Source organism: Aspergillus tubingensis, assembly GCF_013340325.1.
Source record: "Aspergillus tubingensis WU-2223L DNA, scaffold_15, whole genome shotgun sequence".
Classification (NCBI taxonomy): Eukaryota; Fungi; Ascomycota; class Eurotiomycetes; order Eurotiales; family Aspergillaceae; genus Aspergillus; species Aspergillus tubingensis.
In genome coordinates, this window is record NW_023336289.1 from 924,460 (window position 1) to 949,647 (window position 25,188).

A 25,188-nucleotide genomic window follows, 5' to 3' on the forward strand; every position below is an offset into this window, starting at 1 on the left:
AGGTACTGGACGGTCCGCGTTCCAAACGCCCTGTTTTTTTAAGCTAGCCAGTGTGCGACGTACGCGTGATCTACGCCTCGCTGGAGCGATGAAGGCCCTTTCCGCGAGTGAAGAGTGCCGCTGTAGCAGCAACGAATCCAAAACAGGCTGACGCCAAGAACGACAGTCGTATGCCCCGGTAGTAGACCATCCGCGCAGCCAGCTGGATTTCTGGCGGCAGACTATGGATGGCAGACACTGAATGTCTGATGTCGTCGATAACCTGTGCGAGTAGCATAATACTGATCAGCCATTGTTTCAGGATATTAGTAAATCCACAGGGAGGAGAGTTACTTTCCATTTGTCAGGTATTCCACTCAAGGCCTCAGCGAGGCCTGAGCGCAAGGTGTTCTGGATGATAGTGGACGTAATGGCGACACCCCACACCGTACCCATCGAACGGACCAAATAGACGGTGGACGCTGAAACGGCGTGGTCTGACAAAGTTAGTCAGTTTGACTGTTCATTCAAGGCTCCCCTCTATTGAAGAAAAAGGAAGTGGCGGCAAGGTGCCCATACCGGCGTGATCGAATGCGGCAAGGAACGTGAACAGAATGCCTGGGTAAGTGATGCCTTGACCAAGACTGGCAGGGATCATGGCCAAGTAGTACTTCCACTCTGCGTCGTTGAACTGAAGAAGCATCACAAGTATGTTGCCAATGCACATGAGAAACGAGCCTGTACGGACCAGGTATGCCAATTTACCCCAGCGCGACATCACGTAGCCAGAGATCACACCACCAATCGGGGTAGCGAGAGATGGTACAGCAAGTCGAGCACCAGCTTTAGAAGGGGAATCCAAAAGGATTACCTGAAACAGTAATGGAAGCGTGAAAAGGAACTTTGACAGTCAGCAGTGAACTGGGATACCTGACAAAAAGGTCGCTCACCGCATAGGCAGCCATTCCCACACAGACATTGGCAACCTGCGTAGCAACAGGCAGAACGCCTTTCAACATTCGAGGGGGGATTAATGGAATTGCAGTTGTCCTCGCTTCGATGAGTACGAAAAGGCCCAGTGACACTATACTGGCCACGAATGACAAGATCACCCATACGCTGGACCAAGGGAGCTCATTTCCACCCAAGCTAAGACCAACCAACTGCGTTGAAAGTCCAACAATCAGAGCACAAGCTCCAGACAAATCGACATATTTCCATATTGTCCGCAGACTTCTGCCTTCACTGGCAAACTTGTCTTGCGTTGGAAGATTCAAAACAAGACGACCCGTAACCAGAGCTAGAAACCCGACTGGTACTTGTAATAGAAAGCACCAGCGCCATCCCACTGAGTCGACAATGGTTCCTCCAAACGATGCGCCGCAGATGGACCCGAATCCATGCAGGACGTTCTGTACGGCCTGATACATTCCGCGACGGCGGAAAGGAATGAGATCCGAGTTGATTATAGTAGCTGAACAACATTAGCCTCCCATCTGGGGGATTGACAAGCAAGAATGGAAAGATTTGCAAGTGCATACCCATTGTCATCAAGCCTCCACCGCCAATGCCAGTTAGCGCTCTCATCAGATTCAGAGTGACGATATCCTTAGCAATTCCACAACCCAGGCAACCGATCATGAAGGTTATTGTTGCTGTAAAGAAGGAGGTCCGGCGTCCGAAAATGTCTGAGAAGCGACCATATAGTGGCTGGAATGCGGTACTAGTAATCAGGTAGGAGGTTGTGAGCCACGAGGCGGTGTTGGCTGCATTGAATTCGGAGCTGATCACAGCATAGGTTGAGGCAGTGATGGTGCCGTCGAAACCCGACAGGAATACATTCGACATGATGGCTGGCAGTGTGTTAGCCTCTCATTTCATGGATCAAGCAACAACCAACCTAGTTGAATCCAGACAAAGCCTACTGGAGGCTTCCAGAGGGCTTCAGCATCGGGACGCAGCAAGGGCTGCTCCTCGTGCGGTGTGGGCGGTGTTGTGCCAGAATCGTCTCTGGCCATGGCATTGGTGGAGGATCGCTCGGAGGAAGCACGCATGGCTGGTTCGAGTGCCTTTTTCTTTCGCCGTCTCCGTAGTGGCAGCTCGAAGAACTTTACTCGTGCCCCTCCGGGTACCTGGCAATAGATAAACTGCATCGACACACGGACCCTCTTTGTGGGGACGGGCGTGTAGTGTGTAGCGGCCATGGCGCAATAGCGCAAGGATGTTGCTCACGTACGGTACCCGCTCTACCCTTAGCGAGGCTCCACCGTCGGCAGTGTCAGTGACAGGGAGCACGCTGGGCTGTCCGCAACCAATTATTCCGTTACACCTACCAAGCCTTGCTACTGCAGATCCCTCGAGGGGCGGCGTCAACGCCGGAAAATCGAATCATAGTACTGCTGAGCTACGACTAACATTGATAAATCTTATTCCGGAGAAGACCTGCTAACATATAAAGCAACTCTGGTCGACCCCCGTGCGGTGTACTAGTTCACCAGAAAGATTTCCGGATTAATCTCAATTCCCCAATCCTTTGAGATCATCCTCCCATTACGCTCGATCCATCATCCCCTTACGAGAGAGACGAATAGGTGTGTTCTTCACCAGGCGCGGGGCAATATTACAAACCATTGTATCGTGATGAAGTACATCTCTTCGATGTATCACCGCCATGACCTTGCCTTGACTGGGAGGCAAATCGGTATATCGCTTGGGCCAAAGTTCGTCTTGCATTCGTTCATCAGATCTCTGATAGCCGACAATAGGCTACCCACACAGGTATCGAGTCGAGGAGTCTACATGGGCGTACAGTGAAGAGGCCAACTGCAAGACTCTGGAGATGCACGCTCATTGTTCCATTGAAACTCCATCTTTCACTTATCATCATGTTGCTAACAAACAGAAGGGTTCATCTCAGTTATTCGTGTCATAGGGTAAATTCCAGCCGGTTACCCGCAAAGTCTCTGGCAAAAAACCGACTCGGATATTCGATGCCCTGGGCACCTACAATGAGATAATCAAGGTCAGCGGGTCACTAGATGAAACCAATGCGAACGGTACAGCAGAATAGAGCCTTGTTGGTCCAGGGAAACACCATTTCTAGAAGTGAACGAAAAGCGAGCAGGATAACCTACCCGAGTTTTGCTCCCCCGGCTTATCAGCGTGCAAGGGAGCAGCATCGCCCCCTCTCTGATGATGTTCCCAGATGCGCTGCTGCAGGGTCAACAGATGGTCCGGAGACCCGACTCTCAGGCAAGCGTGACGGTCGGAATGCAAATCGCTGTTGGAGCCAAAGGCTACATGAATCTGCTGGCTGCCATCCGGCGTGAGGTTGAACCTACGGCAGATTAACCACGACTGGCCCATCTTACAAAGCGACATCATCAATGGCCTACCATAGAAGGGTTCCTTTCTGTAGATGGGGAACAGGAGCTGATGGCAGACCCAGGGTGTTTGTGTAGAACTCCTCCGCCCGGTCGAGGGTGCCTTCCGGGACGAGGATGTTAACGTGATGGAGACCAGTAATCATATCGGCGCACTTAGTTGATCTAGACTCTTTATTTCTTTATTTGGGACCACCAAAGATGCGGGGAGAACAGCAACAGATAAAATAAAGAAGACGTGGGATCATTACCCGGCGGGTTATTGTTGTTGTCTGGATGGATCGGAATCTGATTTCCTGGCCGGTGAGGGGTTGGGATTCCCCGCGGGGTAATAGAATAGTTGTCTTGTCTTTTATCTCCCTATCAAATCATTCGCACAGACATGTTCCTACACCCTCATCATCTTTCCAATCGCACGTTCGATCATTCTTGATCTGATGCCATGATTGGAGTCAGCCAGTCAACCAACTTAACTACTAGTTAATCGTTGTTAGTCGTTAACTAAGTGAATTAGTGATCAAAACCCCCACGAATCAACGAGGGCTTGTGATTTCATTGCATTTCTTTTTTTTTTTTTTTTTTCTCAGAGTGCGCAACTTGGGACTTCATGTTCCACCAGCAATGTGGCCTACTTGAGAGGCAGTGGACAAGAAAAGGTGTCCAGTTGCTCTCCACGCGAATTTATTCCAACTTTAACAATCAGGGCGATGCCGATTGCCGGTCGGAAGCGGAACTCGTTCCGCACTTCCTCCCCCTTTTTATGTTTTGCCGGCTGGCATCGCAACAAAAATCAATCGTGTCGCACTTTCCCCCCAACATTCCATTTGTCCGTCTGACGTGGGCATCAGATGATCTCTTTAGTGACAATGACCCAGATGTACAGGTAACTGCTAGACAGTCATCGAGAATGCAAGCATGGGTTGGGCTTGGTCTTGTCTTTCATACCTACCTCCACACCGATATCTTTTTTCTGCGACGGAAATCCATCCCGACGAGAAGTCTCGGGCTGGGCCCGACTCTCCTAGTCGTCGGTACAATAGGACTAGTCCCCGACGACGGGGAATGTTCGATAACGCCATATTATATGCGTCCGAATTCTGGAGAGCCTAATCCATGGCTTGGAGACCCGGTTTGACTTCCCGACCACTTCTCTCGGCTACGCCACTGCCCGAATTTTAAGTTGCCTGATTTACTTCCCGGGCGGGCACAGAATACTACCATCTATGACCCATGCACGCACAGTTTGATAGATACCTAGCCGATCTGATGGTCCGCTATCAAGGCTTATACCAGTTCGTATATGCATAGCGCCATGGCTGCTCCGTCTTATCCGGGACAGCCCCAGGGAATCCTCTATCCACCCACACGGTGGATCTAACGCTTCTGGCTGAGTGGCCGATGCTCTTCCTTGATGACCCACCTAGAGCATTTGGTTTCCGCCCAAAGCTGGGTGAAAGAAAGAAAAATGAGCAGCGAAAATTTGCAGGGCTTTTTTGGGGCCAACTAAGCCCATAGTCAAATTTATTTAATAGTAATACCATGTATGAACCCCGTGTTCGGTAGCTGACCTCCTTCCTTTGACCATTTCAAGCCTCTCGGTTTGCCCACCCTCCGAAGTGTAGAAGGTGATTCGTGGTCATGGGTCGACTCCATGATGCAGACCGAGCCGGAGACGACGACTCGTCCATAGCGGACGGTATCTCCCTATCCCGCCGCCACTACTCGCGGGGCGGACCACCCGGCGATGACAGCATCGAGCTCGAGCGAATCAACACCTATCGTCTCCAGCAACAACTGACTGTTGGATCTCGAGGAAGTCGCATACCGCAAGACCAATGGTTGCCTATTGGGGCAGGCAAGCCGTATCCCCCGCCTCTACCGGACTCTGAGGCATATGTGGTCGAGTTCGAAGGCGCGGATGATCCGATGCATCCCCACAACTGGCCCATGAAGAAGAGGTAATGCAATACAGCTCACCTGCCGGACTTTATAGCTTGACGGTTGCTGATGCCATATAGGGTCATGCTTGGATCACTTCTCACCTCCTGTGCCCTAGTGACTGCTTACGGCAGTGCGGTGTTTGCAACCGCGGCTTCAGGTGCTGAGAAAGAGTTCGGTTTTGGTGAAGAGGTCGCGGCTCTTGGAACGACTCTGTATGTCCTAGGGTTTTCGGCCGGCCCAACAGTGTGGGCACCTTGTTCCGAGTTGCTTGGCCGGCGATGGCCGTTGTTGCTCGGGATGTTCGGCTTCGACCTCTTCATGATAGCCACTGCCACCGCCAAGGATACCCAAACCCTGATGCTGTGCCGTTTCTTCGCGGGTTTCTGTGCGGCCAGTATCATTGCTCTGGTGCCTGCTAGCCTGTCTGACGTGTTCAACAACCACCAACGAGGTGTCGCTATTGCCATGTACACTATGTCGGTGTTCACCGGTCCTTTCACAGCCCCATTCATTGGTGGATACACCGCGTCAAGCTATCTCGGCTGGCGATGGACGCTGTACGTCCCTGCCATAGTTGGGTTCTTCTGTCTCGCATTGATAGTGTTCTTCACTACAGAGACCTATGCCCCAATCATCCTGGTTCAAAAGGCAGCCATTCTCCGACGCCAGACACGGAATTGGGGCATTCACGCTCGCCAGGACGAACTGGAGATTGATTTTAAAGAATTGGTTACCAAGAATCTGGCGCGTCCGTTCCTCATTCTGTTCACTGAACCCATTGCGTTTCTGCTCACGCTCTACATGTCCTTCATCTACGGATTGGCCTATGCGCTGCTGGAAGCTTATCCTATCATCTTCGAAGGTACTTATGGCATGACCGGTGGTACTGCAGGGTTGCCCTTCATTGGGCTCATCATCGGTGAGATCGCGGGCAGCACATTTGTTCTGTCTTTGTCAGGACAATATTCGCGGAAGTTGGCCGCTAACAATTACGTCGCGGTACCCGAATGGCGTCTGCCTCCTTGCATCGTGGGTGGTGCTGTGTTTGCTGGTGGGCTGTTCTGGTATGATTGTCCCCATGCGATGTAAGACGTCGGACCCGGTGGAAATACTGATAAGCGATACAGGTTCGGTTGGACTGGATGGAACAGTAACATTCATTGGATGGCACCCACGGCTGCTGGTGTGGCTGTTGGCTTTGGCTTGACTTCCATCTTTATGCAGTGCTTCAACTATATTCTGGACACATACTCAAAATTGTGAGTACATCATTATACCTCCCTATCTGACGACCCTTGGATGACATGCTAACGAAGCAGTGCGGCATCTGCGTTTGCGGCCAATACCATGATGCGATCCATGGTGGGTGCCGTCTTTCCTCTCTTCACGCGACAAATGTTCAACAATCTGGGCATTCAATGGGCCGGTACACTGCTTGGTTGCATTGCCGTGGTGATGATTCCCATCCCGTTAATGTTCTACCTCTTTGGTGGCCGTCTTCGGCAGAAGAGTAAATTGGCCCCTGTGATGGATTTGATGCCGCCTGTTGAAGACGATATCAAGGAGGCGTAGGTAAATAGCTTTAATCCTGGGCTTTGCTGTAGATATATACTTAAGATAGACACAAATAGACTAGATCACATATTTATAATCACATCCGAACTCTGAAAACCTGTTTTACAGAAACCAAAGAATGTAAGACCTAGGGGCTGACGCTCCAATTCTGCATTGACTACCAAAGCCATCTATGCGCTCATAATCCAGAAATCGTTGTCTGATGGTCTCAGAAATGGCCTCGACTGAGCGAACAGCATGACCCCCAAGTACGGTCTATCTAGAACTCTGTCACCAGCTTTGCTGGAATCCACCTCTGAAACATTATCGACTCGGAAGTTTAAACCGACCACACAAACGACGTTATGAATCGTCGGAACCTGTTTCTCACTCTGTAACAACATACTTGGGCTCCATCTGGAGAATTTCTGTGTAACGTGAGATTATATGAAGTTTCCAGGCACTTGGGTGCTTCTCGCATACCAATCAGTGGTGCAGGGAATGTAGCTCCCGGGTAATTACCCCAGGATAAGCTTTCCATGCTTCTCGGCTGGCTTCGGGAGTAACCTTCTACTCTCTTTAACGGTCTTGTGACCCATTCACTGAAAAAAGGAATACTAATGTACCATTAGATCGGGACTTGGGACAAATCGAAATATAGCCAGTGCTGATCACCTCTCAATTCAGCACTAGGAGCGGAATCAAACGCAATATGCGTTTCTGGATAATTGATCATAGGCCCATCAACCTCATCACGCAGAATTACAAATTGCGTGGCTTGGTATGGATCCGGAGACCTTTCACTCCCTTTAATGAAGACTCTACGCAGCGCCTACCCGTATACGGCTGCACTTACCAAGGTTTTAGCTCACTGATGATGCGCTTTCGTCCTCTGAAACAAGGGTAGAGGCATGGCTAAACATTCCCAGAATCCGGTGGCTGGGAGCCAAAGACGGCAGTGGATAATAGTCTATAGTATAGTATGCAAGACTACACACCAGCTATCTACGGTGTATAAGATCTTCTTTTCCTGCAGTGTCACCTTACTCTGAAGCATGACTCGTGCTTTACCTCGTGTTTCTTGCCTCATGAAAAGACTTGTCGATGCTTTATTGACCCAGCAGAGGGAGATCTGCGATCATATTCACCCTTATAGTCACTAGTATACTAGCCTAAGAGAGAGTCAACCGGACACGACACTACCATGGGCTGCCTCCAGATCTTCCTGCCTGGCATCGGCTCCTGCGTTGCCTTCTTGCTAGGCATTCTCTCTCTCTTTGCCGGCAGTCAACGCCAGTTTCTACCGTAGGCAGACCTTCTAACCGTAAGTAAACAATATTACCAATTCCACCCTACAGCACTGATGCCCTCTTCAAGTTACACACAGGAGGAGCTGGTGGACAAGGCGCCCCCGATTACTTCTCCATATACACCATGTCCTACTGTACCGGGTACCAGGAGACATACATATCAGACGAGACCACCAATGCCACATCAACCAAAAACGAGATCGTCGACTGTTCCGACCGCACTGTGTTGTTCACCTTCAACCCCGGCGAGGCCATAATAAAAGCCATGGGCACCCCATCAGGCAGTCTCTCCCCGGACAGCTGGCCGTCCTGGATAACAGACGATTTCGAGGCGTTAGCTCCGACCAATACCGCCATGGTCTTGCTGATGATCCTTGGAACTACCGCATCCGCTATATCCATCGGAATCCGCATCTGGACGGTCGTGTGTGCGCGGGCATCGGAAAATAGCAGGCCGCCCATGTACCCTGGGAGGCCGGCATCTAGCTTCGATCTTGATATTCCGCCATCTAGTATAGAATTTATTGCCTATCTGGTTAGTTCTGAGGTATAGCCCCTTATATCAACTTGGATTGCTAATGTCATGTCTACTTTGCAGGCAAGCTTTCTCACCTTCGCAATCGCTTCCATTATTGCTAGCGTCATCACGACCGAGTTTGTGAAATTGATTAACAAATCCGGCAGCGGAAATGGGGTCTCAGCGACGACTGGGACCTCGTTCATGGGGATGGTCTGGACAGCTGCAGTATTGCAAGCTCTTACGACGGCTAATAGTCTGGTTGCTATTCTCCGCTACCGTGCTCAGCATTGTCGGTGTGATTGGGATGAGTCGGCGTCGTCTGGGTCGGTGGAGCAGAAGCCGCTAGTAGGAGGGGAGTGATTGACTTTGCTCGTCTCGGTGTATCCCAGTGCGATCACTTTGTAACCCCTATGTGTGTTAGCATAAATATAGTTTGTTCTGGTATTTTTGACGTAGTGTCGATTTCGGCATTTTCTCTCAAGGCAGTATGAGTTGCAAGTTTTGCGACAGACTGGGGTGGACGGGCATTTGATACAGAATACACACGTATGGGCTTGGTGTACAGTCTGGAGAGGCGACACGTGCCACGCACCTGACGGTGCCGACAATGCTCCCTGTTCTCTCTTTCCTTTTCTGTTACATTCTTCTACTTGTCTTATACCTTTTCACATGCATCTCCTATAAAACCACTCTGACAGCGATTGCAATTGAGAAAGATGAATTCTATTCAGCATGTGCTAAGCTCTCTCATCAATTCCCCACCACGCTACCGATCTAAACAACAGGCTCCTAGAATACATCACCCGACAGAAGCTCCTCGCGCGAACCCAGATGGAACACGGGGATATGCTGCACGGGCGCAGGAACCTTGACGACCTGTCCACCCGCATACGTCTCATTCGTCCACCAGTACGTCCAAGGCTTAGTGCTATTATAGCCCGTCTGCGGAAGATACACAGGCCACTCAGTGACGTTCGGCAAGGTCACTGGAGATACCAGGAGACGTGGACCAAACATGTACTGTTGAGTTGTGTAGTTGCTGTTCGACGACACCAGCTGAGAGATCTTCGGGTCAGTCTTCTCGAAATCCATGTACAACGGGCGCATGATACTGCGTCCCGTGAGGTGGAACTGGTTGAAAATCGACTTCAGATAAGCACCCAATTGGTAACGCAGGTGGATATACGAGACAATAATGGGGGTGTTGCTTGCACCATAGGACCATGGCTCATTGGCACAGGTGTAGGCGTCCTGGTAGTAGCAGGTCCGACTACCGTGAGTGCGCATGAATGGCAGGAAGGTCGTCCAGGCCAGCCAGCGCACATACAGCTCGCGGAATTCGGGCGTGTCAATGTTTCCACTCCACCAAACTGTCGAGTCGACTTCGAAGCCGCCAGCATCGACGGTCCACCAGCCCCATCCTGTTGCTGCGGCGGACAGACCACTGGCGACCTGCACTGCCAGTGTGTCCCAAACAGAGGTGGTGTCTCCAGACCAGATCATGCTGCAGAACCGCTGGGATCCGATGTATCCGGACCGACTCAGGGAGACGTGATCGCAAGCGCTTCCTTCCTTGGTGTCTGTCGCATTGCGGAAGCCTTCTTCGATTGCCTGCTGATGCGCCCAGGGGTACAACTTACCCACGCCGAGCTGCGTGCCAGCGGCGTAGTTCACGTTCGGCAGGGTATACGGAATGGACTGAATGTATGTACTCTGGCCGTTGTTCTCATAAGCCTCGCCCAATGCTCCGCCATCGGCCTGATCAATCCAAAAGTTCTTAATACCCTTGTCGTAGTAGTTTTTCTTCAGCATGCTCCAGAGGAATTTCCGCGCCGAGGGGTTGGTGGAGTCATAGTTCCGGATGTATGATCCGTTCCAGGAGTCAGTGGTACCAGGGCCGTCGCGTGTGGCTGAGAGCAGACCGTTCGCCTGCAGGGCTGCGTAATTGACACTGTCATCGGCAACACTAGGCCATAGCGACGCCATCATTTCAGCTCCAGTCAGATTCTTGACTGTCGCCGACATCTGCGCGACATTGGGCCACAGGCGCGGATCGAGCGCCCAGTCACCCTGATGAGCCCACGACTGGTAGTCAATAACGATCATGGACACTGGGATGTCTCTATCATGGAAGTTCTGAGCCAGCAGCTCCACTTCCGTTTGGTTCTCATATCGTAGCTTGGACTGGATGTACCCGAGAGAAAAGTCGGGCGGGGTCGGTGCCCGTCCTGTCAAGGCCGAAATCCGCTGCTGCAGAGTGTCGTAATCACCTGGCTGTGCGGCGACGATTACATAGTCGACAAGCGTCGTGGACGCCGCGGTGAACCTGGTGCGCAGGCTGCCAAACTCCATACGCCCCTCGGCCGGCATGTTCCAGATAAAGGCATAGCCTTTGTTGCTCATGAAGACTGGGGTAGGGATGTGGGTGTTGAAGTTGACCAAGTCGATAACGGAACCCTTCTTGTTGATCATATGATCTTGTTGCGTGCCCGTGCCATAAATCTGCTCATCCGGAGTCGCACTGAAGGAGAACTCGGCTGAGAATTCGGCCCCAGGTCCCGGCCAGTAATAGTACCGGGGGTTGAGAGACTTCAGCGGAGCATATTCGTTCGTGAGCAGGGTCTCACTGCCATCATCATTAACGCGGTAGAAGGACAGACGGTATCCGGCCGTGGTGCCACCCCAGCCAGTGGTGCGCAGGATGATATTGCCGTTGCGCAAGGTGCGAGGCTCCGTGCCGGTTGTTGCGGTGTCATAGCTCATGCCATGTGCGGTGTCCTCATAACCTTCGATCGGGGGATCATAGATGAAGCTAATCTCGTTGCCCGAAGGCGGACGGAAGGGCCATGCGCGCACCCGGAAACCGTCGTACCCAAACGGCTGGATGAGGATGGTCTCGAAGCCATGCTGGATACGGAGACCGGTAGAGTTGGGGGCGAAATAGGTTGCTGCTGCTGCCTGAACCAGGGCCCCTAGGGCCAATAAGGAAGAAAAATACATGATTTGGGCCTTCTATGTCGAATTCATGATACGGCCGAAGGAATTGATGCCCGCGTTCCGTCAATGCAGGGGCAAGTGCTCTTCGCTCTTGAGATGTCTTCGATGACGATTTAAATAGGCATCGCCCCGAGATTTAGCCGATTAGGCTAATTGCATTCTACGCAGCTGAACAGGCCATTATTTGAAAGGAATTGGTCGTACGAGGGGGTGCAGTAGTGTTCCAACGGTGGGAGATGCTAACCGGGGATGATGGAATGGGCTGTGGAGATCGAGATGCGGAGAGAAGTCGAGAACGGGAAAACAGGCTCACTAGTGGACGACGATCCACTTGGTCTGGCGACCCTTCCGGCGGAGGGGAGAGAGCCCAATGTTGTCTAGGATGGCCAATGTGACCATCATTGAACAGGGAGGGGGCATGACAGAGGATGATTTGGCTGGGCTCATCACACCATGTTTTCTACACCAGTGCTGGTCCTGTTGGGTTAAGGAAGGGTTATGAACCAACAAGGGATCATGACGGGGAGGGGAAGTCGGCAAGAATGAGAAGAGGTCCACATTGTTGTTCACCCGTGATCGATCCAGGGTCTGTTTGTTTCCCACTGGGAAGGGAAAGCAATGCGCTATTCGATTCCCCTGTCTACTGTCAATCTCGCCAAGCAGAATCATCATTGTCATGGCCCGTCTTCATCGCCGAACTACCTGGCCGTTGGGACCCATGCAGACTATTGGCAAATGGCGATCTACACGCCGCACGGAGCTGACCGAAGCAGTGCCTTACATTATTTCCAGGATACAATTATGGCACCCCACCGGGATTGCTCGCTCCAGAGTGGCGGGGAAATCTCAATCCGCCATGCAGATCTGACGTGTCTTTTACATCGGTCGCATTGATTCCTTGCGGTGCCGGCTCTTCCGACCCCGATGCTCGTTGAGCAGGTCTTAGCGGCCGGTTCTCGCAGAACGGGGATGCAGGCCCATTTTCTCGGTGGTCAATTAATCAATATTGACAATCCATTCATCTCCGGGCCGGGATTTGAATGGTTCAACCTAGGACCGATGCGTCTACCTTGTCCGACGCCAAAGGCTGCTAGTGGCAAGGAGCGAGCTTATATGATCGGACAGGGAATGATCGATCGTTGGCGTACGGTTTTCAAAGGTAAATGGACAGAGTGGTTAACATAATAGAATGACTAGGGTTTATGACTGGGCATGGACAGGCAAGTGCGGTTCACTGGGGGATAAAGTTTACTCCCACCTCGTAGACAGCGGAAGATGCCGACAGCCCCTGTCAACACCACAAGACGACTTCATCCATAACCAGCCAGAGAAAGCCATCCCATGTTGCTAACCCATGCCTTCCATAGGAGGGTAAATTTTGATGTTTATTCTATCTCAAGCATCGCAAGTGTGCAACCTGAACAACTTGAAAGCACACCAGCCCCTCGCCGCGGTGATGGAGGCATATTTCAAACTACCCATGGATTGGTGTATCGCTGACGTCAGAGGTACCTTCCACAAGTTCTAGATATGGCCCAGGAGTTTGGAGAAGCTAATTGTCATACCCCAGCATATATCCCCAGACTCCCTGGATGATCTTTGTGGGGATAGGGGTTAGCCACCCCAGACGGGAAAGCCTTCTCCCCGCAATTCAGAGCAGAAAGATTATCCGGTCCAAGGATGACTCGATGCTTTTCTCTTCACTACCCGAGTATCCCACTCCTCTCTGTCTCTCTCGCAAGCACACCTCTCCATTGCTCTATACAGCCATCATGCCTATCTCCTGGCCACCTACCTCCATCCCAAACGAATTTGGCATTGCCACCCTCTCTCTCGGCAATGCCATTCACCATAAACTCCAACCCCGCCTCGAAGCCGCAGCGAAAGCGGGTTACCGTTGGATCGACCTCTTCGACGAGTGCTGGGCAGCCTACCTCGAGGAACATGGACTTCCCGGTGATCAGCTCTGGGAAGCGACCCCTGACAACTTGCGGATTGCCCGTAAGCTCGGCGACCTAGTCAAGTCACTAGGTATGCGTATCGCATGCACCCAACCTCTACGCTGCATTGAAGGTATCAAAGATCCAGCGGAGCGACGAGCCACGTTGGACCTTGTTGCGAAGCGCTTCCCGTTCATGCGTGCCTTTGACACGGATCTTGTGTTCATGTGTGCGAATATCCGCACCGATACTGGCGTCACCTCCGACCTGAAAACAGTCGCGCGCGATCTCGCAGAATTAGGCGATATGGCCAAGGCATACTCCGATGCAGATGGCGGTCCTATGCTGCGTATCGGCTACGAAGGACTTTCTTGGGCAGTGCGAAATACCTGGGCATCCACTTGGGAAGTCGTGAGAATGGCTAATCGCCCCAACGTGGGTCTAATAATTGATGCATACAACGTGCTGGGTGTGGAATATGCGGATCCGTACAATCCCGCAGGTCATGGCCGCATCTACCCGACTGTGGAGGAATCCACCGATGTGCTGTGTGCATCCTTATCGTCCCTGGTAGCTTCCGTGCCTGGAGACCGCATCTTCTTCTTCCAGGTGGGTGACGCGGAGCGAATGGATCCTAAGAAATTCCTCCCGCCGACAGATCCCAAGATACCTGCCCTGCTACCGTGGTCACGCGGGCATCGGTTGTTCCCCTTTGAATCAGAGCGCGGGGCATATATGCCAGTTCATCTGGTTGCAGCCGCGGTGGTGGCGACTGGATACAAGGGACCAATGTCCCTGGAGGTGTTCAATAATTCGCTGAATGTTCCAGGCGAGCAAGTTGCCCCTGAACATGCGGAGCGGGGGATTACAGGGCTTCGCAAGCTGGCCGAGGCAGTTCCTCGAGTCCCAGCGTATTGGGAAATGTGGCAGCAGGGAATTCGGTCCATGAGGCAGGGTCGTTTATAGTGGTGTAGCTTGACTGTCACTGATACAGACACAATTAGTATATATCAGACTTTAAAATATTTAGCGCCTGAAATTTGATCACACATCCGTTTTCTTCACATAGACCAAGCATTTCTAAATTGCCGACCGATGTTATTAAAGCACTAATCCTCCATACCGACCTGCACCTGCAGGTTATATTTCACGATGACCAGTGCCCACAGCGACAACCACAAAGGATCAGCTTTCAAATGACACCCCCACCTTCAAACCACTCCCTAGTCCTCCGATGACTCGACCCCCTCCTCCTCTGCCTTCTCCTTCTCCTCTTCTTCCCCTCTTCAACATCCTCCCCCCTCCCCTCCCTCTTCCCATGATAATACCCAAGCCTACTAGGATGCCAAAGCAACAACACAAGCATAACCAAAAACATGAACAACCCATCAAACACATACATCCACACTTCCTGCCTCTGTAACACCCCCGTTCTTCCCTGTGCAAACTCCACAACCCTGAACACGCAGCGCGCTATTATCAGCATGTCCACAACATACAGCACTCTCAGCAACTGTCGCCATGGGGGAGAGCGACGACGACGAGGTTGATGATGACGGTGTCTACTGCGCGTCCGCTGTGGCGGGTATGGACGTTTGCTCATCCGCGCATCAAACACCCCCGAAACGAGAATAAATAGCCCAAAGAAGATGATTTGTGCTATTAATCCGCCGATGATTATCCAGTTACTGAGTTTCTGGCGGGATGTGTTTGATTTCGAGGAGGTCGTTGAGTATGATGTTTGGGAGAGGATTCCTCCACCTACATATACGCTCAGTTCATGGTTAGTATACATTGTAGTAAACTGGAAACTTACGCCACACCCCGAAGATAGAAGAGAAGTTTGGAAAACTCACCCGTCGCCTGCCCCAAGATGGCAACCACATCCCCGATAACAAATATCCTCGTTATCCAACGAGCTGGCACGGGTGAGCGCTCCTCCCCCTTTGATACGCGGATAATCCGGGATAGAACCATGTAGATAGATGCTGAGAAGAGAGATGGAGCGAGGAGCAGCAGCAGCTCTTGCATTATGTATGGTGCTGTGGTCCATTGGAGAGGCGGTTGTTGGCTGTTGATTATGCGGGCTGTGTAGCCGGTTGTTTCGACTATATATGTATCAGTAATTAGTGAGTGGGCTGTTACTGCTTGTGGTCCATTGGAAGAGAAGTGAGGAAAGGTAGCATACATATACCCCCTATTATAAACGGAGTGAAGAACCATGTTCGCTGCGCGAAGTAGTGGATCAGATGGCATATCGTGATGAGGCCAAAGCAGGCGGTTGCTGTAATGGCGGCGGCGGTGGAGGGTGTGTATTCGTAGAGGCGGTATTTTGAGGCCATTCTTTGCTTTCATTGTTGGGTGGAATATATGAGAAGAATAGAACATGATGCATGGTGGGTTTCTGGGATTTATTTATTTATGCTAAGTGATATGTGTTGTTTACGAGTAGTTTATCTAGGCTGTAGTGGTGGCTGGATGTTGATGGTGGTTTTTGTTATTGTCGTGGTGTTCGTTTTCGTATCCGTTGCCGGCTTGGGGTGGTGCTTATGCTTATCCGTGATTTGGGTTGTGTTGTATGATTCGCTACGCTTATGAACTACCTCTTGCGCTAGATAGATAGTAGCTGGTTGCTTGCCAGATACTGTTTTAGGGTTCGAATGTAGATGAGTATTTAAGATTCAAAGTTGTCGGGAATATACTATATATACATATATATTGTATATATATTTCTTCTTAGATTCGAAAGTGAGTTTCATCTCCTTTAGTTTATGCTTGTATTGACCACTTGCGCAGAGGAGGGCTTAGGAAGATGGTTGTGATTTTATATCTCCGTCTAGCTGTCTATAATACACATGGAACGTATCCCAATCTTGCACCATATCTTCATACATTACATTGCAGGAGACACATCAACAAACCGGAGCCCGTAGCCCACTGCTGCTACCCTCGACTTTCCCAGCAGCCCGTTAATCTCACTCGGGTGGAACCGGATCAGAATACACAGTACCAGGAACATGGGAACCGCATCGAAGACATAAATGAAAGCTTCGTGGGTGATCACGTATCCCTCCTGTCCCTGGATGTATTCGATGAACCGCACAATGGAGCGAATAAGAATCAAGGAGCTGGACGCGTACAGCGAGAAGAAGTGCTTGCGCCATGGGATCATAGGCGATTCGGAGCGTACGGTAGGGTGTCGGTAGATGCGACGTTGGAAGATGATGGCGACCACGAGGAAGAAGCAGAAGAAGATGATCTGAACGAGAAGTCCGCCGATGATGACATTCTCGCCTGTATTATCGGTCGCGGATTTGGATTGGACCATGATTCCGGCGCCTGTAAAGATCAGTATAGTCCATTGGCGGATGATTGTAGGGAGTTGACGGACCGGACGACTGCATGAGGAAGGACAAACAATCCCCCACCACGAAGATCTTCGTCAGCCATTTGAGTCGGATGATCGAGTGGTGCTCTCCATGCACGAGGGCGATGATCCGGCCGAGGATCATGTAGATGGTGGCAGCAAACAATGCCGGGGCGATGAGAAGAAGGGTGCTCTGAATGATGTAGGGGCCCAGCGTCCAGTTGGGAGATTGGTTTCCGGACATGGCGCGACCGATATAACCGACTGTTTCAACTGCAATTCAATCCCAATGTTAGCTGAAGAGGTCTGGTGCAGGTTTTGGCATTGCACATACACATTCCACCTATCAAGGCTGCAATGGTCAGCCATGCTCGCGTTCGAATAAGCTGGTATGTGAAAATAATGACGCCGATCAGGAAGAGCATGATCATGACCGCGGCGCCTCCCACGGAGGGATAGTAGGCGTATGCCGTCCAACCGGTGGCCATGATGACAAGCAGGTGATGCCCGATCGTAATTGAGAGGTCGTGAAGGAAGTCTGGGATTGGGATTAGACTGGGCCATTTCGATTCTTAAGTGACTGCGACTCCTGAAATTTTCTATGCCTAGAGAGAATTCTTCGATGGCCGTTGTTGACATGGTTGGGACTATGCCTCTCGTATTTCGTACGCTGAACCATGTTCGGTTTAGTGTGTGGAGTTAACCGCTTTCTTCAGTCTGCTGCTTATTATAGTCTTGGTCCTATACGAGCAGATCAGGCAAAGAATCCGAATGCACGGACCAGTGCCATGATAGGCCCACTCATTGAGATGCCAGGCATGGCTTCCCTGTCCTTTCACAGCAGTGGGAGGTGCATTTGACCATATCAGCACCGAAGCGTACGTTAAGGAACGCCTGGACTTGTAGATCGCTCTGAGAACAGCCAGCGTCCGGATTCCTGATCCACCAGATTTTCGAGCTCCGGAGTCCTCTTCCAACAACATACCTCAAAATTTAAGTAGCCCAAAGGTATCTACAGGGCTGCTTGGGCAGCTGCATACTGTGACATAACCTCAGGTGCAGCGAAGCATTTGATCAAATGGGTTTCTTGTATCTTTTCAATTGTCTGTACAGTTGGAGTGCAGATTCTCCAGGTCGCTTAGGTGGTCAACAGGCGGTTTTCAGTGTCCATAGAAGGGGTAAAACATCTAGCAAAGCAAAGGAGGTGTTCCGGGGCATGCCTTGTATGTTGAAATGCGCTTTTACATTGAACAACATGCATGGCCAAACTGCAGTCTCTTCTCAAGGCTCTCAATGATATCAAAGCAGTCTTGTCAATAGTGTGGGTTCCGCATTACTGGGAGGTAGTAGTTGTTGTAGTCACAGGTAGCTCTGCCATCAAGAATGCCCCAGTGCGAGTCAGTCGTCAAAATTTATGATAGCCGTTGATGCTGCTGCTGCTGCTGTGTGTGTGTGTGTGTGTGTGTGTGTGTGTGTGTGTGTTGTGGTGCTTCGCCTCTTCAACTCCTTAGGGGTGTTCAAAGTCACAAATCCGAGAAGCATCTGTTTCTCGAAACTCTGTATATTGGATGTTTCGATCGTCATTCTCAATGCCTTTATTTGGCAGCAGCAGCAGCAGCAGCAGCAGTCTTGGGTAAAATTCTGCAGAAGATCGCATGCAGCTGTTTCAGGAAGCTATGGAAGCATGAAATGAGAAACGAGAAACGAAAATTGGGAGGAGATTGGATAACGGCAGTCGTATGACACGTGCGCGGGGCGGCAAACAGAACTTGTTGACATGGATGGAAACAATGACCCGTCCCATTCTTTCTGATTCTATTGCCCCATTTATCACGGCTTCTACGGAGGATTTTCAGTCGATCCCATCTCTCTGACACACAGCGGCTGCGACATTCCGCGGTTAACCTTGTTCTGTCTCCTGGTCCACTAACAGGACCCTCCTGCGCGTCGGTGACTAGGGTATATTCCTCTTGGATACTGTAAACCCGAGGCCCCGGATGTGTTGCAAATTGTGACTGCATGTGAGCGCTTTGAAGGACACTGACTGTTTATATGTTACTAAGACATCCGCATGGGATTGTAGAGAAATTGAATGGGCCAGTGGGATCCAGCAGGATGCCTGCCTGTGACCTCTGCGAATGGTCGGATAAAGAGAGATCCGCGCACGGATCCTAGAATCCCTGATGATATGGATAATATACATGGTTCAAAATCATCCGGAATCAACGGCACCACAGCAATCTACGGCTGGAAGAAATCAACGGCGGTGCTGGGGACGGTTCCTGGATTACTCGGAGACCCTTCCCTAGCTGGGTCTGGGTGCTTAATCTATCATCACTTTAACGCCGAAGACCCACCCCGAATCCTCTCAGTCTCAAGATGCTGTGAGAAGTCTGGCCATCCAAGGGTCTCCTGTTAAGGGCTTATGACAGTCTAGCCAGGTATAGGGTCTTTAATTCAGGGGAGTCGCGTATCCTATCGAATTAGCGTTGGAAGTTGAGATTAAAGCTGCAGTCAGTGTCAACAGACCCAGAGGCCCAAATTAGCCGAGCTCATGAATTATGTATGCATCAAGTTTTCTTCGAAGTGGTGGATGACTTTTTTGATCGGTCCTCACGGTATTTGGCTGGTCATGACTCGCGCCGTGACGTGTCGGGGTCTCAGATAAGTGATGGCTGCAATCGTGAAACACGCACCAGGGGCAACAGGAAACCCTTCATCAAACCACTAGTAGAGCAACTCCCCGTCTCGAGCTCGGCTCTAGAATGCTAACTGCCGACGGTGCCAATCATACCAGCGAGTCAGACCCCCTGGCTGGACGCTATGCGGGGCCGACCGAACGTTCTTATTAAAAGTGTCTCCACCCGAGTTGAAGATGGGTCGGTTCACGATGCATCCATGCTAAGCTCCGGAGGAGGTGGCTGAGCTTAGCTTATTCATTCTTGACTTCCAGCTAGACCAACGGTACTGTGGTTCTCGGCTCTATTGATCCGATGCTATCAATCTATCATATAAGAACGTTGGGTGTTCAACGTTGACCATGGTTGAAATCTGGAATTAAACGCCCTCATTGTCCTTCCTTTCACTTTGTTTTTTTTTCCCTAGTATCTTAACACTCTTTAGTCTTTCATTCTTTTCATCATGATGAAGCGCAGCGCGCTCCTTGCCTCTCTCCTTCCTCTCGCCCTGGGGTGCGACAACCCTGAGACTCACTCCTGTGCCTCTGCCTTCTCCGTCTCCTCTGCGGCGGCCGCTACCTTCTGTGCCACCTTCACGGCGAGCACCGTGACTGCCACGACTGGTGTGCCGGATGTCTTCCTCTCCAACTGCGACTACAAGACCAAGCATCTCTCCAGTGCCTGCAGCTGCCTGGGCACCTCTGACGGATCGGCTCCCGCTTCCACCCCGGCTGCCCCAGCAGTCTCCAGCAGCAGCAAAGTGGTGAGCACCAACCAGATGCCTCATTACGATTCTTTTACTGAACCAATGTAGGGCAAGGCACCTGCTGTTGCAGCCACCCGCACCTCGGCGATCCCTACTACTTTCCACACCACTCCAATTCGTGTGCCCGTGTCCACCTCCGCTGCGGCGGCTGTGACCACCCAGGCTGTCGTCCCGGTGCAGAGCTCCGTGGCAGGCAATGGCGGCACCACTTGCACGGTGACTGAGTACGCCTCAATCTCCTCCGCCGTCGCATCCTGCTCCAACATCCTCCTGTCCAACATCAATGCCCCTGCATCGAGCACCATTGATCTCTCGGGCCTGCAGACTGGCGCCGCCGTCATCTTCGCTGGTGAAACCGTAAGCCACCTCCCCTATATCAAGGCCAACCACCATACTAACAGAAAGACCAATAGACCTTCGGCGACACCTACGACAGCGACTTCGACCCCATTGTCATCTCCGGTACCGATGTGACCATCACCGGTGAGGAGGGACATGTCATCAACGGTAACGGTGAAGCCTACTGGGACGGCGAGGGATCCAACGGCGGACAGGACAAGTGAGCTCCTACCAGCATCCCCTTGTCATGAATGGCCTCACTAACCTTCCCTACCAGGCCGGACCACTTCATCGTCGTCAAGGACATGTACAACTCCAAGATCGAGAACCTCAACATCCTGAACTACCCCGTCCACTGCTTCGAGATTGAAGACACCGAGTACCTCACCATCACCGGCCTGATCCTCAACAACACCGCCGGTGATGCCGCCAACAGCAAGAGTGACGGCGACCCGGCCGCCCACAACACCGACGGCTTTGACATCAAGCAGAGCGACTTCCTGACCTTGTCCAACACCTGGGTGCACAACCAGGACGACTGTGTCGCCGTCACCAGCGGTAGCTCCATCGTCGTCGACAACCTCTACTGCTACGGTGGCCACGGTCTCTCCATCGGCTCCATCGGCGGCAAGAGCAACAACACCGTCAACGGCGTCACCTTCTCCAATTCCCAGGTTATTAACAGCGAGAACGGCTGCCGCATCAAGTCCAACGCTGATACCACTGGCGAGGTTAGTCACCTGCCCCAAACCATAATACACCCATCATCAAAACGTAAACACTAACCACCGAGAAATAATTATTCAGGTCTACAACGTCCGCTACGAGAACATCACCCTGTCCGGCATCACCGACTACGGCATCGACGTCCAGCAGGACTACGAGAACGGCGGTGCCACCGGTGACCCGACCAACGGCGTCAAGATCGAGAACATCTCTTTCGTCAATGTCAAGGGTACCATGAGCGACGGCAAGGATTACTACATCCTCTGCGGTGATGGCAGCTGCTCCAACTTTGTCTTCACTGATGTCGACATCACCGGTGGTAGCGATGATAGCTGCAACTACCCCTCTTCGGGATGTCCTTAGATTATGGATTGTGGTGTGATTGCAGTAAGTGAAAGGGGTGGGAGGAAGTACTGAACTGTACAGTATCTGTCTATCTATCTGTACCTCTATCTTGATTTCTAGTTGCTGTCCTGAGATGCTGTAGATCAGCGGATTGGGATAGTGGAAACCGGTTAGTGATTAGTTGGTTTCATTTAAATGGAGGGTTTATTTATCATTTTAACTACCCGTGTATTACTTCGTATGTGTCCTTCTTCCGTAGCTGCTAGTCGCATGTCGGTTTCCTAGCTAGTCCCTTGTAGATGTGACATACATGGACAGTGTCTACGACAGATCAGATACAGGAACAGTCCCTCCAAGGTCGGGCAATGCACATGCTACTCCAGTCGCAAGTGGTGCGTTTCACAAGGACCGAAAGCGAACCCGAACCACCGAGCACTGGCCTAAGATTGACCGACAGTTGCGGAGTACGAAAGGTGTCAGATGCCCGCATCCAGGTACATAGCTAGCACTACGGGAGGAACAGAACAAGTGGGGTAATAGTCATGTGGTAGATAATTGTTTTTTCTTCCAATTCATAGCGATTTCGTTTCATTTCACTCATACCCTCGTCAAGACAGGAGAGACGGATCAGATCCTCTTTCCCATATCAATAGCAAAAACAGCGAATAACTTGAAACATTCCCCAAAAGATCCAAAATGGGGTTTACGGTTTGGCTCTGCTGCACATGCGAAATGCTAAACTTCAGTAACGCTGTATAAATTCAGACCGTTAGCTCCATGGCGGTCGGTTGAGAGCAAAAAGAAAGATAAGAGTCTGGCTGTGTGGTGGTTAGTAGCAGTCAACAGGCCGGAGTATGGCGATCGTGTGCTGATTGACTGACAAACCTGAGCCAGGGCACCGGGCCCCCTGTTTTTCTCCAACAAATGCGAGATGCGAAACCAAAACGCCGTATCCCTACGCATGCTCATGTCGCTGGGTTGCTTTAGGCGGATCCTTCTAGCCAGACGGAGACGGTGGCGCTTGTCGTGTACACCATGAACACTACTCCCAGGACCATCATCGCAATATCGCCTCGTTTGACCCATGGGGACTCGGCTACGCCCTTCCAGTGCAAGTACGCCGGGTAGATATACACCAGGGGCACACAGGCAAACGACCCGATCAACGAGACAAATTTGTCGAGATCCCCGGCCCCCACGGCTCCAATCAGCCCGCAGATCATCACGGCACCGGTCCGGAACACATTCTTCTTCCACTTGATCATGGGGTCGCGCTTGCCTGAGTTCTGGCCGAAGAGCTTGCCCTCGATAATACGGACGGCGGGGAACAACTGGATCGGCGTACTGACCAGGATGGCGAGCGAATAGACGAACTGGAGCACATTGACAAAGCGGTCCGTGCGGGGCAGGTTGCTGATGATCTCCGTTTTCGTCTCCGCGCCGAAGGTGGCATATGAGAGGGCCCCAACCGCCGTGAACAATACAGTGATGATGATCATGACAGTATAGAGGAGTTTGTCGAAATGCTCTGGCCGCTTCATGGAAGACTGGATCGGCAGGATCAGGCCGATTCCTTCAAAGGTGAAGATACACGATCCGATGGTCAGGGTGAACGATTGGCGATTGAAGAGTTCAACCGACGACGCCAGACCACGGGACGCGAGACTGGCAATGTCATAGAAGTAGATGTACGCCAAGCCTACGAGGATGAAGACATCCGCCAGCAACGCGATGGGGCCCAGCTTGGAGATGTTTCGGATCAAGGACAGTGGGATGAGCACAAGCAGTTGTACGGCGATTAATTTACCGGTTGACAAAGCTGTGCCCGGGTCCTTTGTCACCGCTTCCAGGACGGCATGGATGTTCTCTGCGGTGAAGATGATACAAGCACACACGAAGCCCAGTTGCGAGATTACGATGGATGCGAGGATCAACGTCCGAAGTCGGGTGCCACCGATCCGCTCACCAATGTCGCCATAGCCACCACCATAGTGTCTCCGACATTCCAGCAACAGATGGAAACACAAGGTACTGATCAACGACACTGTTACAAGGGTGATGGAGGAAAACAGGATTCCGCCGTTGCGGAAGGCCTTGGGTAGGAAGATGATTCCCGTTCCCACGAATGCCTTCAAGAGTGTGAAAAAGGTCTTGACGTTGGAAGCATCGCCTGGGCGGCTGGCTCGTGAGCTCCGCCGTCGCCGCAAGAGGGCCGTTCGTTCAGACACCGGCCTCGTCTCATCCTCTTCTTCTTCCTCTTCGACGATGGCAGATTCCTCCTCCGTGTCGGCCAGATCCTCGCCCGCAAAGTTGCCATAAATATCTAGGAAATCGAGAAAGGACGAGGTTACGCCCGGTTGGTCGAGCCGACCGTACTTGTTCTGAACGAAGTGACGGCGGAAGCTCCCCGGCTCCATGGCTGCCACGCCTTCCTCCACCACATCATCTGTGCGTCTCGGAAGGAAGGAGAACGTGGCCGCCCGTTTGTCTAGGCGAGCAATTTTTGATTTAGCGTCAAGGCGGTACAAGTCTCGGTGGATGTCGCCGCCTTGCAGTCTCAGTGAGGACTGGGGTTCGGACGGAGCATCACCGCTACTTTGCTCGGCTGGGGGCTCGGCCGGGGGTGCAGTCAGCTCATCCTGGAGGGAGGCAGTGAACTGAGGGTGCAGATGCTGGGACAGGACGTTGTTTGCTTCTCTAGAGTCGGGGTCGGGATCCCGACCGGAGGAAGTGGAGAGATCTGCCATTGAGAATGGGGGCGTCGGGGAGGGAGGGCGGAGGCGAGTTTCTGGTTTGGAGGGTATGGGGTCAGTTGAAACAGGGACTGGAGAGTGTTGTTAGCATTGTCCGGCCGTGCAGGCCGTCCAGGTATTGCCAAATGAACAAAGGAAAGTTTGAAGTGTAAACCAGGAGGAGGGGGGCGAGGAAAGGAGGACACGAAAGAGGAAGCCGATGCTTTAAGAAGTAAAGTACTTTGGGGAGGACCAGCGGATGCAGTCAGTCAGTGATGTCGATTCCCTTCTTTTTACTGGGTCCGTCGATCGGTCACTCTTCGTTCATCGCTCGGCCGTGCCCTTTTACTGACTTTTGATTGGCTGTTGGCTGAATCAGCACCCGGACCACACAACGGGCATCACATGACTGTCCAGATGAAAACAAAGAAGGTCAAAGAAGTGAACTTCAATCTACTGCACCATATACACCAGTCTATAGAGTTGCGTGGAATACAGCTCCCTCCTCTGAAGATCATCAAATTCGGTCTCCTAATAGCGAAGTGGTACAGATACAGGCACAGGCACTCTTGGGACAATCTTCGCTCATCTTGGTAGTACTTTCTATCTAC

The 25,188-nt window shown here is 51.6% G+C and overlaps 10 protein-coding genes across 10 annotated transcripts; 4 read left to right on the forward strand and 6 right to left on the reverse strand.

Annotated features, from left to right (window-relative positions):
- Positions 1-70: 70 nt before the first annotated feature.
- On the reverse strand, positions 71-2,183 carry AtWU_11144 (MDR family MFS transporter; the record flags this gene model as incomplete). The annotated part of the gene is made up of 6 exons (XM_035506246.1): positions 71-262; positions 334-476; positions 559-880; positions 930-1,453; positions 1,521-1,832; positions 1,880-2,183. 6 exons carry the CDS (start codon positions 2,181-2,183, stop codon positions 71-73), a joined length of 1,797 nt encoding a protein of 598 aa, XP_035362139.1.
- A 722-nt stretch (positions 2,184-2,905) lies between these two features.
- Positions 2,906-3,508, reverse strand: AtWU_11145 (putative glyoxalase family protein; the record flags this gene model as incomplete). The annotated part of the gene is made up of 3 exons (XM_035506247.1): positions 2,906-2,982; positions 3,114-3,316; positions 3,375-3,508. 3 exons carry the CDS (start codon positions 3,506-3,508, stop codon positions 2,906-2,908), a joined length of 414 nt encoding a protein of 137 aa, XP_035362140.1.
- Positions 3,509-5,000: 1,492 nt separating this feature from the next.
- Positions 5,001-6,875, forward strand: AtWU_11146 (MFS transporter; the record flags this gene model as incomplete). The annotated part of the gene is made up of 4 exons (XM_035506248.1): positions 5,001-5,320; positions 5,381-6,367; positions 6,431-6,562; positions 6,623-6,875. 4 exons carry the CDS (start codon positions 5,001-5,003, stop codon positions 6,873-6,875), a joined length of 1,692 nt encoding a protein of 563 aa, XP_035362141.1.
- A 1,186-nt stretch (positions 6,876-8,061) lies between these two features.
- On the forward strand, positions 8,062-9,047 carry AtWU_11147 (actin cortical patch SUR7/pH-response regulator pali; the record flags this gene model as incomplete). The annotated part of the gene is made up of 3 exons (XM_035506249.1): positions 8,062-8,162; positions 8,216-8,702; positions 8,766-9,047. 3 exons carry the CDS (start codon positions 8,062-8,064, stop codon positions 9,045-9,047), a joined length of 870 nt encoding a protein of 289 aa, XP_035362142.1.
- A 429-nt stretch (positions 9,048-9,476) lies between these two features.
- On the reverse strand, positions 9,477-11,687 carry AtWU_11148 (alpha-xylosidase; the record flags this gene model as incomplete). The annotated part of the gene is made up of 1 exon (XM_035506250.1): positions 9,477-11,687. One exon carries the CDS (start codon positions 11,685-11,687, stop codon positions 9,477-9,479), a length of 2,211 nt encoding a protein of 736 aa, XP_035362143.1.
- Positions 11,688-13,456: 1,769 nt separating this feature from the next.
- AtWU_11149 (sugar phosphate isomerase/epimerase family protein) lies at positions 13,457-14,590 on the forward strand (the record flags this gene model as incomplete). The annotated part of the gene is made up of 1 exon (XM_035506251.1): positions 13,457-14,590. The coding sequence occupies one exon, from the start codon at positions 13,457-13,459 to the stop codon at positions 14,588-14,590; it is 1,134 nt and encodes a 377-aa protein (XP_035362144.1).
- Positions 14,591-15,309: 719 nt separating this feature from the next.
- AtWU_11150 (RTA1-domain-containing protein) lies at positions 15,310-15,966 on the reverse strand (the record flags this gene model as incomplete). The annotated part of the gene is made up of 3 exons (XM_035506252.1): positions 15,310-15,385; positions 15,441-15,732; positions 15,813-15,966. The coding sequence occupies 3 exons, from the start codon at positions 15,964-15,966 to the stop codon at positions 15,310-15,312; spliced, it is 522 nt and encodes a 173-aa protein (XP_035362145.1).
- Positions 15,967-16,517: 551 nt separating this feature from the next.
- On the reverse strand, positions 16,518-17,479 carry AtWU_11151 (RTA1 domain-containing protein; the record flags this gene model as incomplete). The annotated part of the gene is made up of 3 exons (XM_035506253.1): positions 16,518-16,963; positions 17,016-17,264; positions 17,326-17,479. The coding sequence occupies 3 exons, from the start codon at positions 17,477-17,479 to the stop codon at positions 16,518-16,520; spliced, it is 849 nt and encodes a 282-aa protein (XP_035362146.1).
- Positions 17,480-20,132: 2,653 nt separating this feature from the next.
- AtWU_11152 (glycoside hydrolase family 28 protein) lies at positions 20,133-21,863 on the forward strand (the record flags this gene model as incomplete). The annotated part of the gene is made up of 5 exons (XM_035506254.1): positions 20,133-20,432; positions 20,484-20,792; positions 20,849-20,994; positions 21,052-21,505; positions 21,582-21,863. The coding sequence occupies 5 exons, from the start codon at positions 20,133-20,135 to the stop codon at positions 21,861-21,863; spliced, it is 1,491 nt and encodes a 496-aa protein (XP_035362147.1).
- Positions 21,864-22,828: 965 nt separating this feature from the next.
- Positions 22,829-24,592, reverse strand: AtWU_11153 (putative amino acid transporter; the record flags this gene model as incomplete). The annotated part of the gene is made up of 1 exon (XM_035506255.1): positions 22,829-24,592. The coding sequence occupies one exon, from the start codon at positions 24,590-24,592 to the stop codon at positions 22,829-22,831; it is 1,764 nt and encodes a 587-aa protein (XP_035362148.1).
- Between the last annotated feature and the right edge of the window lie 596 nt (positions 24,593-25,188).